At 37.8% G+C, this 25,377-nt stretch overlaps 1 protein-coding gene across 1 annotated transcript in view; it reads right to left on the bottom strand.

The window, feature by feature from the left end:
* Positions 1-333: 333 nt before the first annotated feature.
* LOC136866152 (uncharacterized) overlaps positions 334-25,377 on the bottom strand; it is a 63,634-nt gene continuing 38,590 nt past the window's right edge. Inside the window, exon 4 of the mRNA XM_067142869.2 lies at positions 334-1,619. Coding sequence (XP_066998970.2) covers positions 633-1,619 — 987 coding nt within the window. The 3' untranslated portion in view covers positions 334-632. The remainder of the gene's footprint in view (positions 1,620-25,377) is intronic.

Genomic DNA, 25,377 nt, shown 5'->3' with positions numbered 1-25,377 from the left:
AATGAATCAATGCAAATGACTGATACTGAAAACTTTGGAGAAAGCAGTTACTAGGAATACCGTCTTCATGAAACAGGAGTGAATAAAAGTTTCCCTTCTCTTAGTCTTTTATTGATGACAATTCAAAAATGCCACGTTTTATGCTACTAATTTTTAATCCACGTCTAGCAGTCTCTAAAAGTGAATGTTCACTTTCAAATAGCAAGCTTAGTCATTATTCATTATTTATCATTAGTATTAACAATGAAGGGAAGCTTTTGGACATTTGCCACTAAATTAATCCATGAGATTACATTTATTTCATGATTTTTTTATTTGACCATTACAGCTGCATAAAATAATCATATGCTTAGTACATAACACCGAAAGTGCATATGTGGTACAGCACAACCACATTCAGAATTTAAAATTTGATGAAGTTGTAATTTTATGTAACTTTGTCTACTAGATTTACCAATAGGAAATTTAATATGTATTATATGTATTCTATAATACAGCAAATTGATTTTGCTGAATACTTATACAGTGTGGATGCTTTCTGTTTAAGTTTCAATTGAATCATTCATAAAGATTCTTGAATAAAATTCCAACTGATTAACTACAGTTAGTAGTATGAATGTGAGAGACAAAAGCTATTTCTCTGCTTCTAAGCCTTGTACAGTACCAGGAGGGTCAAGTCGAGGACACAAGAAATGACGAACATTACGTGGCATCACCATACCTTCCTGTCGATCTGCCCAGTATTTCATATAAGATACAACTGATTCAATCTGGTCTTCCTCCACAACAGGACCAATTCCTTGAACCTCAGCAGCAAATCTTAATTTTCTTTGTTCTCTTCTTGCTATTCTTGCCAAAACCTCAGGATCTTCTTGAATTGGGACAGCTTCAACAATTTTTTCAATTATAGAAGCAACAGTGTCAGTACGTGTTAATGTAGAACGTTGAAAAATTTCCTCGACGATGGAAGATATCGGTTCAGCATTTGGAAGTGTTGCACGTTCAACTATTTCTTCAACAATAGAAGCTGCAGGTTCTGCACGTGGAATTGTTGCACGTTCAAACACATCCTCATCAGTAAAATCTGCTGGTTCATCCTGTTGAATTGTTGAACGTTCAACAATTTCTTCAACAATAGAGAATGCAGGTTCAGAGCATGGAAATGCTGAATGTTCAACTGTATCAATTATATCCTCAACAAGGGAAGAAGCTATAGGTTCCCCATGTGAAACTGTAGCACGTCTGACCATTTCCTCAACAATTGAAGCAGCAGGTTCATTACGTGGAATTGTTGCATGTTCCACCATTTCATCAACAATAGTAGATATTCGTTCAGTTGGTGGAACTGTTGAATGTTCAACAATTTCCTCAACAATAGAAGCTATATGTTCCGTACGTTGATCAGGAGTTTCTTCTTCTTCTTCCTCTTCTCCTTTTACTTCACCCTCTGCACCTTCTTCAATAGCTCCTACTTTTGCCTCTATTCTCGGAGGACCGCAGTCCATTCTAGCCAGGAAAGTGTACAGATCACAGAAGGTGTCACAGGGGATCATAGCAGAGCCTCCTTCAGGTTCTTCAGTTAGTAATTCACAGAGCAACACCATGGTTTGAGAGAGAGACTGTGAAAAGAAAAAAAAAATATTATGGTAGTAGAGTAGCTGCAGATTAAGTTTGTTTTTAAAATTTTAAAAAAAAATTTTAAAAATGAATATTTTGTAGGGGAATTGAAAGATTTTTACATGAGAAGTCCTTATACAGTACATGATTCACTCCATAAACAAATGGATCATCCTTACACTATGTTACCTGGTATCAAAATATTATAGAATAGATAAATATAAATTAACAGATTAACTACTGTGTATATATATCGATCTAAAATTTATTTGTGCATAGATAACTAATAAGTTTCTTAATTTCTATATAGAAGTTTAAACTGTATGGAGTAGACCATGCAGCCAGTATTTCAATGCCAAGTGTTGGATGATGGTAAATAACCTAACCCCCAAAGGGGTCCATACCTAAGGTGGGGGGGGGGGGGTACTCCCTTAGTGTAGGAGATGACACCGGAACCCACTAAGCAGCATTTGTTCCCAGGTTATGGACAGCTATGACAGGCGTCCAAACTCTATGTTAGAAGTGGCTTGATCAACTACTGTCACTAACTCCAAATAGTTTTGGGAACAGCAACCTCATTGTACTAATAGCCTTATATGAGTGGTTCTCAAACTATTTTATCATACAGAATCCTACAGAAAGTACAAAATCTATTGCAGAACCCTTAAGCGCTTGTCACATCCCTTTTCCTTCTACAAATAAACTAAAATGTTTTTGGCTTCAACTAAGTACTATTGTCACTATCTATTATTCACATATTTTACGCCCACATTGGAGCACTTAAATCAATACATTTGAGTTAATTTCTTCTTTTTCTTTTTCTTCTCCCAGAACTTTTTCATCCTCTCCGACCTGGAAGCCCTTTGTGTGTCCGATATAGTATATTGTTTCCATTCAAATGTTTTTAGTTTGAGACTTATGCTTTTGTTCTTCAAACTCCTCTTCTCTTTTCTGTCTTTGATTTGTTGCCGAGTTATACCCAATTCTTCCAAATCATCCTGAACTTCTTTGAACCAATCATTATTGGTTTTATTTTTCAAAAAGTAATCAAATAGTTGTTTCAATATCCTGGTGTCTGGTAATCTTGATATGTGACAGAAAAAGGAAATTCTTCTTATACGCATTGTAGATATTATTGATTCATATTCACGATAGACAGTGTTGTTAGGCAACACTCTTCACTGTCCATCAACTTCGTGTTTTTTATTAATAATTGTTCTAAGAATTCTTCTATCAGTTTTCTGTAATTTGTCTGTTGTAGATTTTACATTTAATTTGAATAAAGTTTCACTAGCATACGTTGCCTCTGGTTTAACTAAGGAATTATAATGTTTCAGCTTAGCGTTTATCGAAAGAGATTTTTTTTAATACGTTGGCCAGGTAAGTCTTTGTGCTTGTTTAAATTTAGTTGTTCTGTGTTCTATTGCTTCTTTTTCATTTGTGTTCCATGTTATTATTTCCCCAAGATATTTGAATTTCTGAACAATTTTAATCTCTTTATTACTGTTCAGTTAAATAACTGGTAAATCAACTTTAAAAGTTGGCATCATTTCTGTTTTCTCAAATGAAATTTGTAATCCCATTTCTTTAATAATTACTAGTTGTTCAATTTGAAATTTAGCCTCTTCTATTGTATTTGCAAGTAATACTAAATCGTTCGCAAAAGCTAGGCAGTTGAGTTTAATATTTCTACCTATCCTGTTAGTTGGTCGGCATTTCTTGTTCCATTCATAACCTTCTCCAATGCACAATTAAATAACAATGGTGAAAGTCCATCTCCTTGTCGAAGTCCAGTTCTTATAGTGAATGATTCTGATAATTCACCTCTAAATTTAACTTCTGCCTTCGTATTTTTAAAAGTCATACTAATGAGGTTAACAAGTTTTTGGTGTAAGCCAAATTCTTTAAGGCTTTTTAATAATGATTCACGATGAATACTGTCGTATGCTTTTTTTAAATCTACAAACGTGATGACTAGACCCTTACTTCGAACTCTTTGGTGCTTCATTATCCATTTTAAACTAATGATTTGATCTGGACAGCTTCTACCTGGTCGAAATCCTCCCTGGTATTCTGCAAGTTCTTGGTCGAGTTGTTCTTGGATTCTTGTGTATATAATCTTGGATAAAATCTTGTATGTAATATCAAGCAAGGATATCCCCCGATAATTATTTGGATTGGAGTGATCACCTTTCTTATGCAGCGGGTGGATTATCGCTGTATTCCATTCCTCGGGAAGCTTCTCTGTGTTCCAAATATCAATGATGTATTTATGTAGGTTTTGAATAGTCTGATCATTAGCATTCTTATTGTCACTACCTATAGTAAATTTATGCAATAAATTAAGAATAACTGAAGTAATTTATTACATACTCAATATTAATAATTATTTCAAACTGTACTGGAAGTACTGATACACGTTTCAAATTTTAAAATGACAACTAAAGAATTCACAGAAGTAAATGTTAGAAATATTGAAAAGTTTACTATTCAAAACATAACTTTTTTTAAAGTTCAGTATTTTAAAAATGATTGCTCATGAGATGGATGTCTTCTAAACTTGAGTTTTCCAAAGTCAAGTGTGATGTTGGATAGCTGGATCCACATGTCTGCTTTCGGATTAAGTCTACTTCCTTGCTTGGTCTTAGTGAGACAGTTTTGAGAATGGTGCCTCAGTAAGATTTGTTAGAGGAAAGGGTAAATATTTTCTACAGCTCACTTTGCAAATTCTGGATATTCACTTCTAAACTTAGCCCAAAATTCAAATAACTTTGACAGACTGAAAGTGTCCTTCAGGTTCCTGTCATATCATTTTGAACAGGAACATATTCATATTCATGGAATGAAGTTTGTAGGTTTTGTAGATGTTCTATGATTGCTGATGCAACCTCCAAAGAGAGAACAACTCTTGATTCAGACAAAAAATCATGCAGTGTAGGGAAGCATTCAGTAACTTTCTTTCTCACACAGGACTCCCAAAAGTGGATTTTTCTTAATGTTGATTCAATTTTGTCATGAGCCGAAAGCACAGTTACACGTGAATCTTGCAGAGACAGATTCAATACATTCAAGACTGAAAATATATCAGTGACATTCATTCATTCATTCATTCATTCATTCATTCATTCATTCATTCATTCATTCATTCATTCATTATTTAGTTATTTATTTACCATAAACCTTTACAGTATGTATGGAAGGCCAGGGAAAAAGGATAGGCTCCCTACATGCAGTACCCCCTGACGAGTGTTGTAACCACTCAAAATCACAAAGTGTTGAAGACAGATCAAATACAAAGTCAGAGAGAACAATTCTTCCCCATTCATTCTAAAGGGTAAAAGGTTTAACCTCTAAACTTTGCCCCAGGACAACCTTCTTACTTCAGTGTGAAGTAATAAAATCTTAAATTGACTTCCCATTTCTTCACAGAGAGCAGTGGAAACATGAGAATTCAGGGGTCTTAATTTTATAAAATTCAGTATTTTGACTGCTTAATTAAATACACTTAGAAGGTTCAGTGGCATATTTTTCATTGCTAATGCTTTTCTGTGGATGACACAAAGGCTATTTCCAACTTTGGGCACCACACTTTTAACAAGAGCAATAAATACACAGTATTTCCTGAGATTGCATCAATACAGGTATAAATTCATTCATTCCAAGACAGTCCATTTTATGTGAGATAGAAATTGACTAAATTAAATATATGTATATGGTATCCTCGTCAGTTGTCTGAGTCTTGAGAGGCTTGCAAAACAATATTTCATCTTTGACTGAATTATCTTTTACCGGTATCAATCAATCATTATTGATATGCACTTAGGACTGTTACTTAGGTGGCAGATTCCCTATCAATTGGTTACCTAGACTTATCTTAAATTTTTTCAAAGAACTTGGAAATTTATTAAATATTTCCATTGATAAATTATTCCATTATATAATTCCTCTTCCTATAAATGAATATTTGCCCTTATTTGTCCTTTTGAATTTCAACTTTATTTTAATATTATGATCTTTCCTACCTTTTAAAGCTCCTTATTCATCTACTAATGTCATTCCATGCCATTTTTCCACTGACAGTTCAGAACATCCTACTTAGTTGAGCGGCTTGTCTCTTTACTCCCAAGTCTTCCCAGCCCATAATATATTTTTTAAACTATTCTTTTATCAGAAATCACCCAGAACAAATTTTGCTGCTTTCCTTTGGATCTTATCCAGTTTTCATATCAAGTAATCCTGGTATGGATCCTATACTCTGGAACCATACTCTAATTGGGGTCTTACCAGAGCCTTATGTAACCTCTCCTTTACATCCTTACTACAACCCCTAAATTAATTTCATTACTTGTAAAACACTCAATACTCCCATAACCATATGGAGAGATCTGTAACCTTTATTTACAACCTCATTAATGTGATTAGCTTAATGAAGATCTTTCCTTATATAACACCTAACTACTTACAGCAGGGGCGTATTTTTTTTTTTTTTTTGCATGCATTACGATAGTGCAAAAACTGCCTGGCATATGGTTTTAGGTTGTTTCAAATTAAGTATTAATAATTTAATCTTTCAAAAGTTCAAAAGTTCCGCACAACTGCACTAGTTTTGTTTCTTGACTACATGCGGTGCTAGTGTACTCTGGCCATCTAATCCACTGTACAAAGAATGAAAGAAAGAAAGAAAGAAAGAATGAAAGAAAAAGAAAGAGAGAGCAGATGGAGAAGTTGATGATGATCATGCTTGTCTCTTTCATCCCATATTATAATCAGTTCAATAAAGGCACATGGTCTTTCAGCATATGTAGATTCATTCACTTTCAACCACTCCTTCTTGGTGTTTAACATTTTTTGTCAGACAGTGTAATTAGGGTGAGTAGAATTGGAATTTACTGAACACACTGTGCTACTACATTGTTGAGGTCTTTCTGCAGTCACTCAGAATCCTGTAACTTATTTATTACTCTATCTCTATACAGCATAACATCATCTGCACAAAGCCTTACCTATGATTCCAGTTTTTTACTTATATCATATATATATATATATACTAGCAAGATACCCGTGCTTCGCTACGGTATTATACTGAAATTTATAATTGAATGCTAATTGTTTTAGATATATAATCCGCCGAAATTCGCGATCTGACTCGTTTTCTGCGAGAATCCGCCAAAATTCGCGATCTGACTCGTTTTCTAATAGATTACGGTATGTTTCCTCACATTTTTCAATCCTTCTTTCCAGCAATCGATTTCGTACTTCCCGGGCTAGGTCCAGATATTCCACCCCGTCAGTTGGGTCCCTAAATCTTTGCCATCTTTTCCTATAAGCGTTTTTAATATGGATCAAATCCTTCAGGAGATCCGGCGTGGTGTCGTCTTAGGTGCCTTGGCGGTACTGAACCCGCGGCCGGACTGCATTCTTAGTCATTACCCGTCCAGGACCATTTTCCAGGGGGGTCCGCACATTTGACAACGGTCCAGAACATTATTATTATTATTATTATTATTATTATTATTATTATTATTATTATTATTATTATTATTATTATTAAAAGATGTTCTGAACCCCACAGCAAGCTGCAAGATCGCTACTTGGCGGTAAATTACATCTGCTGCCAGTGTCATTGTTACAATGTGACCAGCACCATCATCGCGCGTAGGCAAGTGTGCGGGATTTCTGGCGATACCAATGCCATACTTCCGTGCATTGTTGACCTTATTATAGAGGTGAACAATTTGACGGTCCATCTCATTCCTATCGTTTATTTCAAATGTGTTTAAATTTTTATTTACATGCCAGGAGGATCTACTGTAATCTAAGAACGTTCTCCGAAGGAAAAGATGGCTGTTGAAAACCAGCCCAGGAAAGATTAAAAATGATCGGTTTATGATCAGAATAAGTACATCGAAACTATATAGCCTGTTTCCAGTCATTCGACAGGGTCAGGAATGGAATGAATAAAGCCCCATCTAGCAGCGACAATAGGAATTGTGCCGGCTGCCAAAGCACACCTCTGGGGCAATGATCGTTGAATGACAAATGAAATGAAATATTGGACAGTGTTGCTGGAATGAATGATGAGAGAGAAAATCGAAGTATCCGGAGAAAAACCTGTCCCGCCTCCGTTTTGTCCAGCACGAATGTCACATGGAGTGACCGGGATTTGAACCACGGAACCCAGCTGTGAGAGGCCGGCGCGCTGCCGCCTGAGCAACGGAGGCTCCTTAAGTACATTATGAACAGTAAAATCAATTGATCTCACCTCCTTTTACACCCCACCGCCGTTAAGTTTATTTACACCCCCCCCCCCAAAAAAAAAAATAGAAGACGTGTTTCTTTATGTTTAAAAGATATTCCAAACACCAATGTTTACATCTGTTACATTCAGTTTTGAGATATAAGTATCCCCATAAAAATAATTCACTTTATTTTCACTTCCTTTCACACTCCCCTCCCCCCACCCCGTAAGTGAATTTTCCGGCAAAATATACTTGTTTCCTTAATAGCAAAGGATCTTCTAAATAGTAATTATCACGACTCTAACTTCTTCAGTTTTTGATTTATGTGTCTTCATGAAAGGAATTCAACTCCTTTTCACTCCCGCCCCCCAAACGCGTTTTTCTTTGTTTAAGGAGATTCAAATACCAATTTTCACGTCCGTAACAACTTTAGTTTCTATTAGATGTATGTATTCTCATACAATTAATTCAATTAATTTTTCAATACTTTCACCCCCCCACCCCCCCTTCATTGGATTTTCCGAGAATACGTGTTTCTTTACTTTTAAAGCAGATTCCAAAGCAGATTTCACGTCTGTAATATCTTCATTTTTGAGATATCAATAGCCTAATTAAAAGAATTCAACACCATTTTCAGTCACTTTTACCCCCCCCCCTTCCACCCAAGTGGTATTTCCGAAAGCTGAAAATACACGTTTCTTTATTTTTAATAGAGATAAAAATACCATTTTTCACTTCTGTAACATGTTATGTTTTTGAGATATACTGTAGAAATTCGCTTTTTAAAATTTCACCCCTTTTTATTTCCCCTTACGTGGAGTTTCCGAAAACAAATCACCTATCTTTCTTTACATTTACAGGAGATTCCAAATACCCACTTTTTACGTCTATAACATTTTACGTTTCTCAGATATTCTGTAGATATAGTCTTTCAAAAAATTCACCCCAGTTTGTCACTCCTGTTTAACCCCCATTAATTGGATTTTCCAAAAACAAAAAAATACGTGTTTCCTTATTTTTAAAGGAGCTCCCATATACAAATTTTCAGTTCCGTAATATTTTCAGTTTCTGAGATATATGTATCCTCATTAAAGGCATTCATCTCATTATTCACCCATCTACACCCCTCCTATTGGGATTTAAAGAAAGCAAAAAATACGTGTTCTTGTATTTTTAAAGTTCTAAATACCATTTTTTTACATCTGTAAACTTTTAAAGTTTTAAGATGTAGACACACTCATTTTAAAAATTCACCCCCCTTTTCACCCTCCATTATTTGGATTTTCCAAAATCAAAAAAATTCCTGTTTATTTATTTTTAAAGTAAATCCCAAATACCAATTTTCAGGTCTGTAATATCTTCAGGTTCTGAAATATAAGTAGCCTCATTAAAGGCATTCAACCGCTTTTTCACCCTTTTCCACCCTTTGAATTGGGATTTTCCGAAAACAAAAAAATACGTGTTTCTTTATTTTTAAAGGAGTTTCTAAATGCCAATTTTTACATCTTTAAACTTTAAAAGTTTTGAGATATAGATAGACTCATTTTAAAAATTCACCCCCTTTTCACACCCCCCATTAATTGGATTTTCCAAAAACAAAAAATATGTATTTCTTTATTTTTAAAGGAGATCCTAAACACCAATTATCAGGTCTGTAATATCTTCAGTTTCTGAGATATAAGTATCCTCATGAAAGTCATTCAACCACGTTTTCACCCCTTTTCACCCCTCCTATTGGGATTTTCCGAAAACAAAAAAATATGTGTTTCTTTGTTTTTAATGAAGATTCTAAGTACCAATTTTTACATCTGTAAACTTTAAGAGTTTTGAGATATAGATGCACCCATTTTAAAAATTCACCCCCTTTTCACCCTCCCATTAATTGGATTTCCCCCAAACAAAAAAATACGTGTTTCTTTATTTTTAAAGGAGATCAAAAGTACCAATTTTCATGTCTGTAATATCTTCAGTTTCTGAGATATAAGTACCGGTATCCCGATTAAAGGCATTCAACCCCTTTTTCACCCTTTTGTGCCCCTCCTATTGGGATTGTCTCAAAACAAAAAAATACGTGTTTCCTTATTTTTAAAGAAGATTCTAAATACCAATTTTCACATCTGTAAACTTTTAAAGTTTTGAGGTATAGACACACTCATTTTAAAATTTCACCCCCCTTTTCACCCCCTTAGCGACGGAATATCCAAAAATCCTCTCTTAGCGAGCACCTGCATCTTAATATGAATAAATCTCCAAAATTTCATTTCTTTATGTCCAGTAGTTTTGGCTCGGCGATGATGAATCAGTCAGTCAGTCAGTCAGTCAGTCAGGACAAGCTACTTTATATATATAGATATATATATATATACACACACCAATAAGATTGCCCTGTAGGACACCTGCTGGACAGTGTCCTCAAGAAAAGGTTTCCTAAGCTAGCTCCAACAAGGTGGAACTATTCTAGCTGTTTAGTACAGACCATCGCAGAATATCGTGCGCCTCTCCAAGAGCTTTACAAAAGTATTTTAGAGGAACCTGAGAACTGGTATAACATTACAATCAATAAGGCAAGCGAACTTCTTGCGAAGTTAATGGAATTTCAGTTCAGTTTTCTTCTGAATGCTTTAAATGAAATATTTTCATTGACTGATTCAATCTAAGATCCTAGACATTGCATTTTGCACTGGAGAAGTAAACTCTTCAGAAACTAAAGTACCAATAATGTGAAACAGTGGATTTGCTAATGCTTGGAACAGAACAGAAGGGAAATCTGATCCCTGAAGGAAAAGTAGAAAGGAAGAAACATTTTTAGTTAAAGGAGAGTTTACCTGGGAATACATTATATTATTCTAGCACAGTTAAAATATTGCTTCTGTTCATCAGGAGAATTACCTTTCATTGAAATGTGTGATTGTAAGAAATTTTCATTTTCCTCTGGCAATTTTCCTAAAGAGCAATTCAGCAAACTGATAGAAGTCTATGGAAAATACTTCAATATAGTATAACTTAAATCCAAATTGAGGGCAATGTTCACTTCTGAACACTTCAAAGATAAGACTGTGGCTCTTTTCCACAAGTTCCTATTGACCAGTGGTCTCCATTGTTGTCTTTATGAGATTTATAAATTGTGCATATTGGTTACAACAATTCCTGCTACATCATCAACTGTACAATGCTCCTTCTTGGCTCTAAAGCGAATAAAATCTTTTGTCCGCAATTCTCACAGTCAGTCATCTCTCTAGATTAGGAATGATGACTACAGAGAAGGATCTTCTTGTTGAGATGGAAGTAACTGAGGAGTTCTACAGTGACATCATCAAGGAATTCTGCAGAAAGAATCGCAGGGTCAAGTTCACCTACATGTAATTAGGGTGAGTACAATTGGAATTTACTTAATACATTATGCTACAACATGGTTACTAGTTGCATGCCTTCTTGGAGAATCCAGGATATGCCACTGACCTACAGTGATCCCCATGAGGTACTTTCACCCTATCAACACAGTAATTTAAACTGAAAGGAGTTTTTCTCTTAGTGAATCTTACAATCTGACTTTTCATCCTATTTACCATCATACCACTGTCTACTGTCCATCTCACAACATTGTTGAAGTCTTTTTGCAGTTGTTTGCAATCCTGTAACTTATTTATTACTCTTTCTGTACAGTATAACATAATCTGCAAAAAGCCTTACCATGATTTCAGTTTTTTTTAAACTCATATCACTGATATACCGTATATATGAAAATTTAAGGACCAAAAATACTGCCCCAGAGAACACCCCTCTTAATCAGATAATGCTTAACCTATAGTTATTCTCTGAGTTCTATATTCTAGAAATTTAGCCAACCAATTATTCACTCTTTTGTCTAGTCCAATAGCCCTCATATTTGTCAGCAGTCTCCCATGATCTACCCGATCAAAAGTCTTGGATAGGTCAATAGTGATACAGTCTATTTGACCTCCTGAATCTAAAATATCTGCTATATCTTGCTGGAATCCTATGATTTCAGCCTCACTGGAATAACCTTTCTAAAACACCAACTGCCTTTAATAAAACCAGTTAGTAATTTTGCACACATGTCTAATATAATTAGAAACAATAATTTCCCAGAGCTTACAAGCAACATATGTCAACCTGACTGGCCTGTAATTATCCACTTTAAGTATATCACCTTTTCCCTAGTACACTGGGGCTAATATAGCTACTCTCCATTCATTCAGTATGTAGCTCTACATGCCAGCCTATCCTGCGCTAACCTTTTCATTTCTACAAATCTACTCTAATCTGTTGATCATATTCATGCCTTGGTCTACTCCTACAATTCTTACTGCCTACACTTCTCTCAAAACCGGGCGAGTTGGCCGTGCGCGTAGAGGCGCGCGGCTGTGAGCTTGCATCCGGGAGATAGTAGGTTCGAATCCCACTATCGGCAGCCCTGAAGATGGTTTTCCGTGGTTTCCCATTTTCACACCAGGCAAATGCTGGGGCTGTACCTTAATGAAGGCCACGGCCGCTTCCTTCCAACTCCTAGGCCTTTCCTATCCCATCGTCGCCATAAGACCTATCTGTGTCGGTGCAACATGAAGCCCCTAGCAATATAAAAAACTTCTCTCAAAAACTAACTGAGTTTTCCATGGTTTCCCATTTTCACACCAGGCAAATGTTAGACTCGTTGGCTGAATGGTCAGCATACTGGCCTTCGGTTCAGAGGATCCTGGGTTCAATTCCTGGCTGGGTTGGGGATTTTAACCTTAATTGGTTAATTCCAATAGCTCAGGGGCTGGGTGTGTGTGGCGTATTCAACATTAGAAATCATCCTAGGTAGGGCCCTCATCTTCACAGACATGCAGGTCACCTAATAAGCGTCTACTAGATAAAGGCCTGCACCAGGCCTCTCCGGAGGCCATATGCCATTATATATACCAGGCAAATGCTGAGGCTGTACCTTAATTAAGGCAATGGCTACTTTCTTCCCATTCCTAAGCCTTTCCTGTCCCACCGTTGTCATAAAACCTATCTGTGTCAGTGCGACGTAAAGCAAATAGAAAAAGAAAACCCAACTGAACAAGTTCTGCACATCTTAAGATGTGTCTTTTGATTCTGTCTGTTTTTCTCTAATCAAATGTTGTCAAATCAATATCCTCTCACCTATTTGATTTAATATTCATGATTTCATGTATCCATCTCACCTTAAATATTCATCTGCAACACCAACAGCAACACCTAGTTATTGTCTATGTTTCACTTGCACGCAATGCTACACTCCAGCGAAAAGTCTTCAAAAGCATCTTTCTAATTCCTATATCAATATCAAGTGAGCAAGTTTCTTTTCTTAGGAAAGGCCTTCCTTGCATGTGCTAGTCTGCATTTTATGTCCCCCTTATGTCTGCCATCATTAATTATTCTTCTATCCAATTAACAATATTCATCTACTTCCATTAAGACTTCATTTCCCAATCTAATATTTCCTGCTTCTCCTAACTTCATTCGACTGCACTTCATTATTTTTGTTTTGGATTTATTTATTTTCATCTTGTTCTCCTTCTCCAAGACCGTGTCTGTACCATTCATCAGTTTCTCCAGATCTCCTGCAAACTCAGAAAAAATAATAATATTGTCAGCAAATCTCAATTTCCTCTCCTTGGATTGCACATTCCTCTGATTTCCTTTACCACCTGATGTATATAAACAATGAAAAGAGAGGGGACAAAGAGCAGGGTTGCCTCACTCCTTTTTGGATTGCTGCTCCTTTTTCATAGCCCTCGTTTTTATAATTGCAGACTGATTTTTGTACAGATTGTAGAATAACCTTCTTTCTTGGTATTTGATCCCAATCACCTTCAGTCCAACCAATACTATTAAATGATTCTTCTAGACCTATAATTCCATGTATGTGGGCTTGTGCTTCTTAATTCAATCCTCTAATGTCAGATATAACGTTAGGACTGCTTTACAGATAATTCCAGGCTTGTGTTAGTGTCATACTTTCATAACATATGTACACCTGTTATGCTCCCCTCCCCCCTCTCCCCCAATCTTCCATGCTGACTCTGATGGTACCATCAGCTGCCACTTGGAATGCTGGTACTGTGCCAGCACATGGCGAGCCATCTGGTGATGAATGAACATATCACTTCCTATTACTAACGACTAAATTCAAACCTTCATTATTGGAGAAGTCCCCTTCATGAACAGTCAAGATTTTCTTGTGAAGAGGCGGAGCAAAGTTCTCTTCGAAAGGTAAAGAATTTCACCTTATATTCTTGACATGGCATAAACCCAAAACAGCCTGTATCATGTCTACAGACTACAAGTTGTTGATGGATGAATTTTCAAAAATACAAATGTTTTCAAATCCTTTAACAAATTACTCCCAGGGCACAGGCAGGAAGGGAGTCTGGAACAGGCTACATAGAACTGGCTATGAGGTGAGAAAAATACCTTTATGCCCCAGGTCAGCAGTGGAAAAGGCAAAATGTATTGTGAAAGAAGCAATGCCAAGGAAAGGCTACCATGGGAATGATCACAAAGAAGATGACCTAACACATCTGGAGACAGCGATACTGTCCTCCATCTATGAGTAAAGCCCTGGAAGGAATGCAGACTGGGAGCATGTGTGGCCAGCTACCCTGACACTGCTGGCTGTTATGAAAACATTTATCACTTTTCTCCTAATCTGTCTACATTAATACATGTAAGGGTAGTGAGATAGCCTACACATACAAATGAAAAATACATTAATTAATGAGGCACTTCCAGACATGTTAGAATATTCAAACTCTGTGCCAGGGAAGTTGAGATCCTTCAAGTTCCCTAGAAAATATTAAAAACCAAGAAAGTGCTGAGGAAATTTTTTGAGATAGTAAGCATGTAATCAGACATTCTCAGATGCTGGTTGTCCACAGCTTTTGTAGATGTGGAATGTCTCATTTTGTTCTCTGTGCAAGGTCTGAATGGATGTTAAATATCTAAAATGCCACCTATTGATATCCAGTCTTTCCACTAAAATTTTACGCTTATTTACGTAGGCACATATTTCTTCCACTTAAAATCCAGTTTGTGTAAAACAAGCCTAAGAGATTCTACTTCCCATCGCAAGTCTGTTTTTTCTTTTAAAAGACCTTATAATTTACCACATCTCTGGACCGTTTTCCTAATTTCACAAAATTCTTGGACTGTAGGGTTTCCCTTTTAGTTATCTCTTACAACCGGAAGAGAATACTGTAGATGTATTCTACGATGCCCAACACTTATAGGAGGGTTTTTTGAACCCACCATCTCGTGAATGAAAACTGATGATGATGATGATGATGATGATGATAATGATATTTTTCTTTTATTTTCTTTTATGAGGGACTGTGGAAAATCTTCAAAAGACAGTTGTGAAGGGTCTGCACTCCATAAGTGTGTGGGATTCTTACCCACTAAAAACCACACACCCTTTACCCACGATGTGTATCATCACCCCGGAACTGCTCTCACATTACTTCACGGTGATGTCGTACTTACTTAGTCTTTTAGACTTCTTCTTTCTCCTTTACAGGTGTTTGTACACTTCCAAATCCCTCTTCTTCTGACGAAGGACATCCTCCACATACACAGTCACTCGATCCCAGGATTCCTGGTTTCGTAGCATCACAGAAATAATATTATCTGGTGTCGGTTCTCCCAATTCAGTTTCCACATATCTTCTCTTTATCATCCAACGGCCGCACAGAAAGAAGGTGTGAAGTACATCATTGATGTCATCACAGTATATGCATGCTGCAACACTCGCTCCGCCCACTCTATGCAGGAATTTCCAAAAATATCCATGTCCTGTTAGAAGCTGTGTGAGGTAATATTTGACTTCACCATGAACCCTTTCAACCCAGATATCTAAGCGTGGTATCAGTCGCTTGGTCTATTTACCGCGAGGGTCACTTTTCCATCTGAGTGACCATCACCTCATCCGTTGACTGAAGGCATGCTTCTTTGCACATTTCTTTCCCAGCTCTCCTTGGGTACGACAGATTTCTTGTCACTTCAATGCAAGTAGATCTATTGGGGCTATTGCTGCCACCGCGAGGATTGCAGGTTCAGAAACCGTGCAGTATGCACATGCAATACATAAAGCTTCTCTTCATTGTACGGCTGCTATCCTTCTCTGATACCAAGCAAATCTCGAGGATTCAGCCCAGATTTCAGAGCTATACAGGAGCATTGACTGAACCATCAACATGAGAAGCCGTCGTTTACTGGATTTCAGACCTTTAATATTTCCCATCAGTCTACTAAGTGCAGCCATGTATTTTACTGCCTTATCTGTTGCTCTCTGAATATTATTCCAGAATGTGAGCTTGGAGTCAAGTGTCACTCCTAGATATTTTGTGCTCGTAGAAGTTTCAATCACTAACTCTCCAACAGTCATTGGTACAAAGTCTCGATCCTTTTCCTCGTCAGAAGAACTATCTCCATTTTGTGTTCTGCTAGTGTTAGCCTGTGACTCATCATCCATTCTTTTATGCGCCGAATCACCTGGTTCAGTTTGATTTGAGCCATCTCAACATCACGAGCCACTATCAAGCCAGCCACATCGTCAGCACAGCCCACAAGCTTCGTATCCTCTGGCATCTCCAAATGTAACAAGCCATCATACATGATATTCCAAAGATCTGGCACTGCATCAGCCGTCAGTCGTTTTGTCCTTTGTCCGTCTTCCATATCATACAGCTGAGTGTGATCCTTGAAGTAACCTCTCATTATACGCATAAGATACTGTGGTAGCTTGAAAGTTTCTTCAAGAGCTTCCAACATGTCATTCCACCTTGGCGAATTGAAAGTGTTCTTCACATTCAGGGTCACAAGAAGTGTCAATTTATGGAAATGATGATTACCTGTTTGTGTTCTTTCTGCTGTATTCACCACCTCCCACACTGCATCCATCATCGAGTGCCCTCTCCGAAATCCATACTGGTGAACAGATAAATCCCCTGCTAGCTGAACTGCTGAGAGAATTCTGGGCTGTGGAAGTTTCCCCAGGCTTTTTGCAGCTGTGTTCAACATACATAAATGTCTATAACCATCAGGTTTTCCTTTGCTGATCAAAGCTAATCAGGCCATTTTCCATTGGGGACTAAAAATAACTGCTTGCAGGCAGTGATTGTACATATTCAGCAACAGTTCTGGACAGAGTTCTGATATTATCTTTAGCACTTCAGCAGGTATACCATCTGGTCCTGGAGTCTTCTTGTTTCTAAGAGAGCTAATAGCTCTATTCAGCTCTTCTACTGTTACGAGGGGTATATCATCCAGTTCTTTTTCATCATCACAGTCAATCCTCTCTGGATGATTGGGGAATAGTGTATCCACAATTTCTTTAATGGTTTGCAGATCCATGCTTGGGGTTGAAAATGTCCCAAGTTTCTTCATTACAATCTTGTAATCTAGTCGCCATGGATCATCTACTTCCTTAGTCAATGCCTGCCATTTATCAACTTTATTCTTTCTTATTGCATTGTGGAGTTCCTTCCTCACTGACTTGTACTCCGCTAAGTGAGGTATTCTTTGGACTGCCTCTCATCCTCTGAGCCCTGCGCTTAAGTCGCAGACAATTCCTTCTCAGTTCAGCAATCTCTTTGATCCACAAGTATGCTGGGCGTTTGCTAGTTCATGGTCTCTTTCGGGACATTGAGACATTGCATGCTTGCTGGATTAGCTGCATGGTGAGTTCAACACCTACACCAGCTGATTCCTTCCCTCTACAGCCAAAACAATTTTTTTGTTATGTTCTCCATTCCATTCTGTATTACAACAAGAAACTTTTCCTTGTTGATACTGGCTATGTTTCACTGTGCTGGCCTGTGCAAAATGTTTCCTACCTGAGGAGCTTCCTAGAGCAGTCGAAAGATGATATATTGGTGATCACTCCCCGTATGGTTCTCAATCACTTGCCATTCAGTAATCTTAGGTGCAATATCCTCCAATGAGAAGATTATATCCGGTATTGTTCACTGATATCCTGCCCATCGAATTGTTGGCACATTTCCAATGTTGTTGACCACCAAACCCGTTCTGGCTGCCATTTCCATTATACATTGTCCTCTGGAGTCTGTTTGTGGCATGCCCCATTCCAACGCTTGAGCATTAAAATCGTCAGTGACCACTAGTCTGTTTTCCATTCTGCGTAATGCATCCTCAAGGCCATGAAGTTTCATCTGAAAGTTGGAAACAGATTCATTTGGCATAAAATAACAGCTTACAATAGTGGTTCCCCCAGTCTGTACCCAAACAAAAACATATTCACATCCATGCTCTGTTACTGAAAATTTTTCTAGATCTGGTATCCAAATTGCAGCTGTTCCAAGATTATCCACAAACCACCCTGGATGGTCCCTCTCTTGACATGGTTCGCTAATAATAACGATGTCTGTTTCCATCTCATAAATCAGCTGTGTCAGAAGGTCGTTAGCTGCTTGACTCCTGTGCATGTTTGCTTGAAGGATTCGCATCATTTGCTGTGATTTTTGGCCTTTTCAAGAGCTTCACTAACTATTGTGCATGCACCCGATCCAAGAACATGATTTCATTTAGCTTCATTGATACCCTTGTCTGTCCAAAGCATGCATCACGGATTATTCTTTTTGCAGTCTACTACCTTATGACCAGCTTCTCCACACTTAAAACAGAGCCTACTTCTGTCAGGGCCTGTGCAGTTTCTTGCCAGGTGTCCATATGATAGGCATTGTAAGCGAGGTAACATGGTTCTAGCACGTACTCTGCAGTATAGCCATCCTATGTTAATTCTTCCCGCTTCCAGTAGTTTCTGAGCATCCTCATCTTTAGTTTTGAAGATGGCAAGTTTCTGTCCCAAGCTGTTTGGTTTTGTGACCGATATTTTCAGCTCTCTGTGAGGATTACCGGAATCTCGTCTTACAGCTTCCTCTACATCTGCAGTGGTAGTGAATCTCCAGTATGATTCAGGGGATTAAAGCTTTTACATCGCCATCTTGTCTGAGGGCATCTCTCAGATATTTACTGAATATCTCCCTGTTTTCAATCTGTCTTGTTTTATTGAACTCAAGAAGAACGGCCCCAGCTTTTGTTTTGCGGACAGATCAGATGCCTGCTCCAATGTCTTCCGGCTTCACTCTGTTCCTGACATCCTTCAAAACATCAGCGAAAGTCTTACCATTCATTGGCTTGATGATTACGGCTTCTGAATGACTGCTTGATTTAGAATAAGGTCTTTTCCACTCTAGCTAACCGCTGTACCTTCAAGATCGTTTCCAGCCCGTTTCGTTGGAATATCTTTGTGCTTCCTATCCTAACTCTTCTTCTTAGATAGAACCATTTCCCACTTTCCTTGGTCTTCCTCCACGTCATTTGTCACTGGTGATGTCCTGGACAATTCCTTATTCTCTGTGGCAGTTGATCTCTGCTTCAGTTCTTCTGTAGATTTCTTCCACAATATACTACATGTTGCTCCAGCCTCTAAGGCTTCTTCCAACTTCATGAGGCCATTTTTTATTTCCATTTCTAGATTCTTACGAGGAATAGTCATGATGTTCTTCAATAGTGATCTTGCAGTCTCAAGATGCACCTCTTCTTCATACTGATTCTCCGTTATCTGCCGACTGATATCATCAATCAGATTTAAGTCAAGACTCCTACCATTTCTGCCATTGTAGATGCTTTCCCTTGATACTCAGACAGCTCCACTGTATCACACTGATTAACAACTGCTTTACACCTTAGCTTATCCGGAATATCGCATCTAGCACCAAGGCGGTTTTAACTAGTTCAGAGGCGGATGACGTAGAATTCATGTTGGCGGGCAAATATTGCATCAACAGTTTATAATAAGCACTTTAACAATTTGAACGATGCCCTGGTCCATTGGTTGAGTAACACTTATGGTGTTTGAAATTAACTAACCAAATTGTATGTTGTAAAATTCAATATGGGGGTGACATGTTAAAAAGAAAAAAGAAAAAAAGCATAACATACCAGTTTTGCCTTTTTCTTCTTCCATTTAATGCTGTTAACCATTCTTCCATGATCTGTGATGTTATCCATGCCTTTTTTTTTTTTTTTTTTTTTTGGTTGAATCTTTAATCAACAGGTAGGTTTCTTAGGTCAATGTTTATGAAGCATCATGGCTTACCAAATACTTTTTTCGGACATTTACATGGGACAGTTTCTGTGCTCATTAAGTTATTCCCAAGAGACCCGATTCCTTCAGTAAGAAAACACAACTCCTATTAACTTCCATACATTTTCCACATTTCCCCCAGTACCCTCTGACACACGTCTATTACACTAGGTAGACTGAAGAGACTTTAAAAAAATATAACTAATCATTGGACAATATAACAAATGAACAAAGAAAGTTATATCTTCGAAATACCATCATTTTTGACTTCACTCATCTCCTTGCCAGCATTTCAATAACTTTTTCTAATGTCAATTCCTGTATTTGGAGGCAAAAACTTGTACACTAGCATTTCTAACATCTTCAAGATCATCAAACTATCTTCTCAAAGAGATGAGGCTGTGAACTGGGACCAATGTTATTCATTAGACATAGAAGATACAGTAACAGTTCTACTGCATCTAAAATTCCTGGACTTTCTGTTGAGTTGAACTTTTCCAATGTGCTAAAACTTTCTCTTGCTCCAGTATAATGTGCTGGGTAGTATTATTGTCTTAAAACTTCAGAAACCCAATCCACTCGATAATGACAGAACTCAATATCAACTACACAATTGCCAAGAACTAATCAATCAAACAAAAATCAATCATCATTGATCTGCATTTAAGGCTGTCACCCAGGTTGCAGAATACCTATCAATTGTTACCTAGTATTTTAGAGGAACTTGGAAATGTATTGTACATTTCCATTAATAAATCATTCCAATTTAATAATTCTACCTATAAATGAATATTTCCCCAAATTATCCACTTGAATTCCAATTTTTATCTTCATTCTAGCTGTAGTGCCCGGTTCTGCTTGGGTACTTTTTTGAATGTTTACTTTTAGGATTTATGTTACCTGTTTGAAGTGAATTTTTGTAGATTTCTTTATTGTGGTGATTGATAGTTTATTAACTCTTTTGTAGATTTAGAAATATGGTTATATGTATAATTGAGATTATTTAGTTTCATGTTAATCTGTTTCCTTGTGACACCCCAGATTGTCCTGGGGTCCTGGTGTAGTTGGTCCTTTCATACAAATAATAAAAGTATTCAAAGATATAAACTTCATTATGGTTCTGTACTGAACTTTGTAATAAAAGTATGTTATAACCATATGAACAGTATATGTGTGTCACACTATTGATATCATGTACATGATTCCAACTGTCACTGGGACTATCACAAATCAGCCTAGGGACCATGAAAACTATGGAATCAATACTCCTCTCTATCATTTTGGACATCTTCTTTTTCGCCCTTTCTGAACCCCCAAGCTGAACTTGGACTTAAACGGCATCTCAGCGATACTGTAAACTATGCATTTGACACTGAAATTGGTCATTTTCAATTATTTTTTAATGTAATTCCCCCCCCCAGGGATGTCTTACTTCCACAGATTTTTTTTTTTTTTTTTTTTTTTTTGCAGATAATATAGTGGTTCATGGTGTGGCTTACTGTAGTCACGTCCTAGTTCTTGAACCATGGGCAACAGCTGAGTGGACAAGTAAGTGGTCCTGAGAGTCGGGATACCAGTTACTATGGAATAAGAGTGGGTATCTCGGACATATTCTGAGTCATGGTCCTCCTTGTGCTCAGGCGGCTAGGACTATGCAATCCACCAGTGGTCCCTAACCCGTTAGAGGAGATACCCTCACTGGGACTATGTGTAAGTAAGGGTAGCATCCTGATTCACAGAATTCTCACTGAGCATGTTCAGAACATTTTAAGCAAGCCTCGGACCTATGGGAGTAATGGAGTCCCACATCTATTTGACAGGTGAGGGACTCCTTGAAAACATCTTGGCTAATGAAAAAAGGAATTTGATGGGGAGTTATCAATATTAATGGAGCTTATGGAAGAAAGAAAGTAGAACTGGCTAAGTCAGCAAAGAGGATGCATCTGAAAGTCTTCGGAGTTAATGATATTCAGGTAAGGGGGGATAACAAGGAAGAGTTAGGAGATTATAAAGTGTACTTGATGGATGTTAAAAAGGAAAGAGCTGAGTGTGGGGTAGTACTGTTTATCAAAAATACAATTGCACATAACATAGTTTCTGTGGAAATGGAAATGATAAAAGCTGGAAGTGGAAGTGCAAATGATAAAAGCTATGTACAAAAATTGTGTTAGTAGTCTGAAGACTAGTACAGGGAAAACAAAATGGTTTAAAGTTGAAACTGTTCTCTGACAGGGAAGTGTACTGTTCCCCATACTATTCATCATAGTCATGGATGAAATTCATAAGAACATTAAACAGAGATTGGGAAGACAGGCAACAAAAGCCATGTTGTTTGCAGATGAAATAGTGATATGGGGTGAGGATGAAATGGAAGTGCAAAAATAAATAGATTTATGGAATCAAGGGATAGAAAAATTTGGGATGAAAGTAAGCACAGAGAAAAGTAAAACAATAGTGTTGATGGAAGGAAGGAAGGAAGGAAGGAAGGAAGGAAGGAAGGAAGGAAGGAAGGAAGGAAGGAAGGAAGAGGAAAGATAAAACTGAATGGTAACATTCTGGAAGTGGTTAAAAGTTTCAAGTACTTGGGAAGTGTGGTCACAGAAGGTGGAAATATTACCAAGGAAATTTGAAAAAGAATACAACAAGCAAACAGCTCCTACCAGAGTGTAAGGGGTATTTTGTGGAACCAAGATGTCCCAAAGAAATGTAAGAAAGTATTATATTCAACCTATTATGAACCCATACTAACCTATGCAGCTGGATTGTGGACTACAACAAAATGAGAGGAGAGTAGAATTTAAAGTTAAAAAATTTATTATGTTATATATTGAACTGAGATCACAATGTTAAAATTTGGGTAAAAGTTCCACCTTTTCAATACAATATGTGTTGTACAAGATTGTTATTCACAACATATTTTATTTAAGGTACCGGTTTTGACACCTGTATATGGTGTCATCATCAGCCTAAAATTGTAACCATGCAAAAGAACAGAGAGAAGAGGGAGGAAAACCAGAAGATGTACTCAAAAAAGGAGAAGTGTGGTGGAGAGACAGGAAGCGATGGAGGTCCTTGATTCACAACCCAACCCAGGAAGCTGGAAACGGGAAATGAAGATGATGATGATGATGATGATGATGATGATAGTTTCTGTTAGGCACATAAATAAGCGAATGATGTGGGTAGATATGACAATTGGAAGAACTGGGACAAGAATTGTCTCAGTGTATTCACCATGTGAGGGTGCAGATGAGGATGAAGTTGACAAGATTTTTATGAAGCTTCGAGTGACATCTACAATGTGAGAGTTGGAATTAGAACTGGAGGATACAAAAGATAACTGGTAAACATGGGGAAGATATGGAAGCTAATATGAATGGGATGCATTTGCTGGACTTCTGCGCTGGTATGGGATTAGCAGTTACAAATATATTCTTCAAGCATACTTACTTACTTACTTACTTACTTACTTACTTACTTACTCCTCAGCGCTACAGCCCTTGTAGGGCCTTGGCCTCTCTGACGATTGTAGCCCAATCTTCACGATCTTCTGCACGCCTCCTCCATCTTCTTATTCCCATCTTTCTTAAATCCTCCTCCACCTCATCCAGCCATCTTTTCCGGGGTCTTCCTTTCCATCTTCTACCACCTGGATTTCCTTTGTAGATCTTCTTGATAGCCCTATTATCCGGCATTCTCTCCACGTGTCCCAACCACCTTAATATGTTGCTTTTTATTTCGGTTATGATACTTGGATGTCCATAGAGTTCTTCCAATTCCTTGGTTTTCCTTATTCTCCAAAATTCCCCTTCCTTCACTGGGCCAAAAATCTTTCTCAGTACTTTTTTCTCCCATCTGTTCAACACTTCTTCATCTGCTTTGGTCACTGTCCATGTTTCAGAACCATAAGTTACCACTGGTCGTAATACTGTTCGATACACTGTCAACTTTAATCTTCTACCAAGGCTGCGTAATCTAAACACTTTCAGTAAAGCTAAGTAAGCCCTATTGTCTGCAGCAATCCTCACTTTTATTTCTTCTTTCATGTCATTATCTTTTGTCACCAGCACTCCTAAATACTTAAACTTTTCACATCTCTCGTAATTAATCCCATTCAATTTTATGCACTTGTCTTCCCTAACTATGGTCCTCCTAGATGCAAACAGGTAATGAGTTCTGGCATTATTCACTCTTAGGCCCATTTCTCCTCCTTCCTTTTCTAATCTATCCAGTCCTTCCTCTAGGTCTTTCAATCTTCTAGAAAGCATATCAACATCATCAGCATACGCCAGATTCTGTGTTATACAGTTGAACAGCGTACCGCCTGGATTACTGACCTCCACCTTTCTCATCACACGCTCCAAAACCACATTGAAGAGCAGGGTAGATAACACATCCCCTTGCTGCAAACCTTGGTTTACTTCAAACTCTTTAGTAAGATTTCCTTCTATTTTAACCATGCATTTAGTACCCGTTAGGGTCATTTGTACCAGTCTTATCAATTTAGTTGGGAACTCCATGTCCATCATTGTTTGATACAGTTTCCTCCTTTTCACACTATCACAAGCCTGCCAAAAATCCACAAACAGCTGATGCACATCCACATTATATTCATAGCATTTCTCCATTACTTGCCTGACAGTAAAGATGTGATCTGTTGTTGATCTACCCTGTAGAAAGCTACTTTGGTAGTCTCCTAGAATCTGCTCAACCAGTGAGTCTCATAGACAAAACTTTGGCTATGACCTTGCAGACCACACTAAGCAAAGATATACCTCTATGAATGAAAACCTACAACCTGTTTTCCAGTCTTTGACCGGATCAGGGATGTAATGAATGAATCATATATAGGCTGTTATTACGATGGGGTCGCCACTCCCAAAGTGATTTATATTAATGAGTGATAGATGCTATGAAATGAGAATGGAGAGTGTTGCTGGAATGAAAGATGACAGGGAAAACAGGAGTACCCGGAGAAAAACCTGTCCCGCCCCCCGCTTTGTCCAGCACAAATCTCACATGGAGTGACCGGGATTTGAACCACGGTATCCAGCGGTGAGAGGCCAACGCGCTGCCGTCTGAGCCACGGAGGCTACAGATATACCTCTATAATTTTCACAATTTGCTTTATCTTTCGAATTGGGCAAATAATTGCTAAGCTCCAGTGCTCTGGCATTTGTTCCAATTCCAAAACTTCCACAATTAGTTGGTGAACAAGTCGCGTTAACTGTTCACCTCCGTATTTAATCATCTCAGCTGAGATGTTATCACTTCCTGGAATCTTATTATTCTTCAAGTACTTAATTGCCGTCCTCACTTCTTCTATAGATGGTAGAGGCACTGGTTTTAAATCCAGGCTAGGATCTTGCCAAGGCTGCCCATCCTCTT

Source organism: Anabrus simplex, chromosome 1 (assembly GCF_040414725.1).
Source record: "Anabrus simplex isolate iqAnaSimp1 chromosome 1, ASM4041472v1, whole genome shotgun sequence".
In the NCBI taxonomy this organism is placed as follows: Eukaryota; Metazoa; Arthropoda; class Insecta; order Orthoptera; family Tettigoniidae; genus Anabrus; species Anabrus simplex.
The sequence above is the reverse complement of the archived record's forward strand: the minus strand, read 5'-3'. Positions and strand labels throughout refer to the sequence as shown.